The 5,508-nt window shown below is 37.1% G+C and overlaps 1 protein-coding gene across 1 annotated transcript; it reads right to left on the minus strand.

The window, feature by feature from the left end:
• Positions 1-2,486: 2,486 nt before the first annotated feature.
• Positions 2,487-5,175, minus strand: LOC131025980 (protein FAR1-RELATED SEQUENCE 5-like). Its single transcript, XM_057955761.1, has 3 exons — positions 5,163-5,175; positions 3,784-4,570; positions 2,487-3,594 (listed from the first exon to the last, which is right to left on the minus strand). The coding sequence occupies exons 1-3, from the start codon at positions 5,173-5,175 to the stop codon at positions 2,487-2,489; spliced, it is 1,908 nt and encodes a 635-aa protein (XP_057811744.1).
• Positions 5,176-5,508: the final 333 nt, after the last annotated feature.

Genomic DNA, 5,508 nt, shown 5'->3' on the forward strand with positions numbered 1-5,508 from the left:
AGTGCCTATATATAGGTCTTTTAGTTGACCTATTTAGGGTCCTAAATTTAGTTTTGAGTTTCATAGTTTTAGAATTTCATTTCTTCTAGTTCTTAGAGCTTGGATTGGATTTCTGCAAGATTGAAGATTCAAGCCGTCACTTTGGTTTATTCCGGGTTTTATATAATTTAGTTTTTACAATTGCTTTCTTTTTAATTGTGTTTATGTTTTCTTTTGCTATGTCTGGCTAGTCCGTTATCTGAACCTAGGGTTTGTACATAGTTGATTTAATATGTGTGCTTAATTTATTGATATCAATTTGTCCTCCACTTGTGAATCATGATTCTTGATGCTTGTTTTCTTGTGAATTATCTGATCAATAGTTTACATGTCTAGCTGTTCAGTTTGAGTCTTGAATGTGATAATTGTTAAGCCGATTCAGGAATGCATGATATAGTGTTAGCCTTAAGTCTTGAATGCGATAGGTGCAGCTATAGGAAGCTATTCTTTGTGTGTTGTTGGGAGTTAATTTATTCCTTTGAGTTTTGAATGCAATAAGGGATTTATTAATCTACGTTCATAGGTGTTCGTTAGAGAAGCTTATGAATAGTGTTGTGATCTTTCATCAGGGCTGAATTAAATTGGTAATTGAATTAATAGGTTGAATACATGTGTTTGATTAACAGCAGTACGTTCCCTAGGGTCAGAGTCTTTTACATTTGATTTATTCTTCTGTTTTATTTGTGTTGTTTTGTTATTAGTTCTTATTCAACCATTCATTTTGGTGGTTGCCTGAATATTGGTAGAGTCCTTGATAAGATTACTTAGAGTAATTTCGTTTATCAGTCCCTGTGGATACGATACTCGGTTACTGATTATTTGCTACAATTGCACCGTGTTAGTTGAGGTATTTTGTTGCTAAGAAATTAGTGATCAACCGCCCATTTCATCAGGTGCCTTACACTTCTTGTTATTCCCGCTATCGACCGCATCCACTTTCTTAGACTAACTAGCACTTTCATCAACTACCTCGTTCGCTATGTCATCTAGCTGCACGTGATATGCGTCATCAGGTGTATTTTGAGCAGTCTTTCCGTGACGAAACATGTCAGTTACGACGTCCATGAGGTCTTCGGCATGCTCTTCTGTCGCTCTGTCTTTACCGAACACCATCTTTCAATCATCCGTCATAGGCCACGACTTGAATCTTATGAGTTGTGCGTTCAGATCACACTGTAAAGAGAAAATCAGAATAAAGCTCAAGATTATATATTTGTGTGTAAAACCACTAACTACCTTAACTATTTGCTCCCAATATTCATCCATGCAATCAACCATGTGGTCCCCATTAGCGTTGAAGCCTACTCCACTCCGTCCTAGCATAAGCGAAAGGCTATAGTAGTTTTTTTTCCACGCGCATATCTTTGAGTTGATATGCGGAGCACCCTTCAAATTAGTACCCGGGAACACCTTCTTCATCACCTCTTCCAACTTGTTAAGGTACCCTGCCCGAAAGCCGTTATCGGACTTCCATCCTTGTACCACCAACTCTTTTAACGAACTCAGCATCGTATCTTCCTCCTTACCCGTCCAATCCGACGTGTTTTATCCGTCTTTGATGTGTGAATTTTAGTTATTTAGATTAGTGTTGTTGCCGAGGATTTTATTTAATATTATCCAAGTTGTGGTGCTTTTGGCGCATGAATTGCATAGATCGGAGTTGGAGACTCATAGATAAAGAAGCTCGAGAATGTCGTGAATTTGATGAAGTTCGTATGTTTTTGGAAGAGAATTAGAGATTGGGCTTGGAGTTAATTATTCTAGATTTAATTAAAGCCTAATACTCTTGTGTTTTAATTACTTAATTTTGGGCCTTATTGTGTGAAGGACCGATCAGCCCATGTTGGAGCTAATTGAATCGGCCACTTAGGGATTTTAATCACATATATATATATATATATATATATATATATATATATATATATATATATATATATATAGGCTTTGATTCCATTGAGATAAACCCCTTAGACTTAGAAATGAGAAAGAATCCAGTGCGTTGATTTTCACTCATCCCACGGCTCTGATTCTATGCGATCCCAAATCTAATTAACTCTAAATCATTGGAAATCTTTATTTCATAAGACTAAGGGATAGAATAGTCAATCTCATTTGGGTAGAATTATAGAAACTCAATCAAATCCCCAGTTTGGCTCACTTGCCTTGTTGATGACGATGGAAATAGGAATTTATCTATTTGATTCAGATTTTTGTATCAGAGAGCCCTCGTTTAACAGGATTCTTCTATATTTCGATTTTGTTCAAGGCAATTCAAGATGCATCGCCAGAAAAATAAAGGTAAAAACGCAGGGAAAAAAATAAAATCTTGATTCGGACGGAGCAGACCCATAGAAATCCAAGAACATCCTTTTTTTGGATGCCGATGGATGCTCCAGCGATCCAAGCTTGCAGAACTTGTCTTTAACTTCAGTGAGTGCAGAGAACAACTACTCACTTAGCTCATTGTTGCATCTCACATACCCAAGGCTATCCGCAACGACCTTGAAGAAACGAAAGTCTCCTTTAGCTGAAGGTTGAACATAATCTTTAGACTGTTCACTTTGTGCTTCTTCTGGGAATATTATGCTAAACTTGCACCAACGTCTAACAATGTATTTTTCAGGGATTTTGTGAATCCTCATATTTGTGAACACGTGGAACATATGTTTGCACACCAAACCTTTTCTGATAAACATGTTGCAGCTACACGACACGTCGTCGTGCTCGGTCACATGACGAACTGTAAAAACACCATCTAGGTTATCCTCAATGACAAACACGTTGTCATCATCTTCTGAATACATCTTGCGAATGCTACACCCACGGATCGAGAAACCTATCTCATCCTGAACACACTTAAAAATAGAGTTCGTGTATACCTGAGATGCATGTTTCTCAATGGGGAGCGCATACAGCATACTAGGGGAACGAGTCTTATCTGCATAAGTTATCTTCTTGAAGTTATTGCGCTGAGAATCAAGAGCCATGCAATAATTCGTATAAAGTAATACGAGATCAGCATTCTTGTTGAGAAAGCGCTTGAAAAAACTGTTCTCACTCTCTGAAAATGAAGTGGTTCGGAATAGACCGCTCATGGGAATGTCTTTGAAATATGCAGGTATCCAGAAAGCTCTGTCTTCATACATGTCCGAAAACCACTTGTTTCCACCAAGGTCGTATTCATCGATCATATTGTTCCAATCTTCCTCGAACACTTCAGGATCTTTGTCTTCGGCCCACACAATTCTGCCAAAATTTGCCTTGAAATCAGGGTCCTTTGCCAGCCTTGATGGCAATTTCTCCGCAACCTTAATAGTTATGTGCCACATGCAAAACCTATGTCGCGTCTCTTTCCATGTAGATGCCACGGCCTTTCTTAGAGCTGGGTCTTGATCTGTTATCAGTACACGGGGTGCACAGCCCATAATCTCATAAAATTTATCAAGCACCCAAGAATAGGATTCCGTGTCTTCGCGAGATATAAGGGCTGCACCAAACGAAATACATTTTCCGTGATTGTCTCTCCCAGTAAAAGGAGTGAAAATCATTTGGTACCTATTAGGAAATGCAAAATGGCAGATCAGGTAATATACTGGGAACGATATTGATTATGAGACAGTTACTTGAGCAACAAACAACCAACATAAGTATGAACTTTATCAAGTTTTTAAAATGAACATGGAATTACAGAATAATTGAAAGTGTATTCGGCAAACATAAAAAAACGTTATAGTGATTACTTACTTGTTTGTGTGATATGTGGCGTCGAATGATACCGCCTCTCCATAAATTTTGTAGTTCTTCACGGCAGTTTCGTCAGTCCATATCAATCGACGCATTTTTTTTTCTTCGTCTACGTCGCAAATGAATTTGAACCCATCTCCCAATTCCTGTTTATTTGTAAGTGCATCCAACAACATTTTGGCATCCGAATCTAATGAATGACCTTTGAGATCCCTGACATAATTCTTGAAGTCATCACTGGTGCACCCCACTGCTTCGTAACTGCCTATGAGTTCCCTATACAAACGAAAAGTACGCATAGCCCCAATGTTTGCCTTGACGCCCGAAATTATGAATAGTTGCTCCAGTTCTCCAACTTTCCTGTTGCCGGTCATCAGATGACGAGTATGGGCGGGCACCATTGAATGCGTGTGCCCTTCATTGAACCTACGAATCTTGTAGCGACCACCATCCACAACTTCAAAGATGGCTCTAGCCATACAATCGCACCGGGAAGATGTTGTCTTCCGTTTCTTTTTCAAAGGATTCCCATGTTCATTTAGTGTCCCATCGACCTTGTCCCACACTCCTTCTCTATTGCATAAAACATATCTGAGTCGAATAGTGCCATCTGCAGCATATATAATAGTACTCATCCGACACTGGAAACCACATGCGGCAGCATATGCTTTATAAAACTTAACACCTTCATCGAGTGTATTATGCAGCTGTCCAACATATGGTTTTAATGTATTGGCAGAAGTAGGGAAGCATATTTGACGATCTGGAATACTTGGATTGAAATTATCTGAAAATAATATACAATTCTCAATTTAGTGAAGTATACGTCCATCTATATGAAAATTATAAGGATGTAAATTTAAAACTTAATAGCCTGGTATATGGAACAATTAAAAAAATTCAACATCATCGAATTCTACAGAAATTAATCGAAGGCTTCTACAACATGTTATATCAAAATTCTACACACAAGTAATTAGGCGAGAATATGCTCACGTTTATTCCAACAAAGTTAAATCTATTTCACATATACACTAATAGTTCACAGAAAATATCTATTTGATTATGAGAATCACTGAACGCGTGAAAACTCAACTCACTTTTTAAATAAGACAGAAAAGAACATTCTTATGAACATATGTATAAGTTAGCTGAAAATGGAACAAATTCTGACTTCTTTCAGTTATGTGTCTACATGTAGTTGCTTGTCGATATCCTCTTTATAGCCAAATAGTGTTTCTTTTAGTTCATTAGCCAAAATTGTACTGTTCATCAAAATAAAATCCATACTGTTCAAGAAAACAAATGGTCATAATCTTGGATAAAGCAACGAATATATGAGTTTTTTATTTTTGATATTTCAATCCCAAACAACTAACCTGATAATTCCATTGAACTCTGATTCTACGCTTAAGAAGAATGTATGAACGCCGGCTCACGTATATGCTAGAAATTTGACAAAAATTAGGTTTTGCAAATGATGCTAAAAAATGTTTATATAATTACCCCCTAATTAACGTTTGTTGCATAGAGTATAATAAAAAAAATATTCAACCAAATCTTTCCAAAACAATATACACTAAAAAACGCATGATTAGTGTAAATGCCATATTTATGGAAATGTTGAAAGATTTGGTCGAACTTCTCAAACATCGATTCTAGCAACGATTTCCAATTAAACTATTGTGTTTGATTTTTCCTTTGCTAGTTTATGAGTGATCGCAT

This window comes from Salvia miltiorrhiza, chromosome 5, assembly GCF_028751815.1.
Source record: "Salvia miltiorrhiza cultivar Shanhuang (shh) chromosome 5, IMPLAD_Smil_shh, whole genome shotgun sequence".
NCBI lineage: Eukaryota > Viridiplantae > Streptophyta > Magnoliopsida > Lamiales > Lamiaceae > Salvia > Salvia miltiorrhiza.

Coding starts and splice junctions, on each gene's coding strand:
- LOC131025980 (XM_057955761.1), bottom strand. Junction 3,595..3,783: donor GCCACATATCACACAAACAA/GTAAGTAATCAC, acceptor ATTTCCTAATAG/GTACCAAATGATTTTCACTC.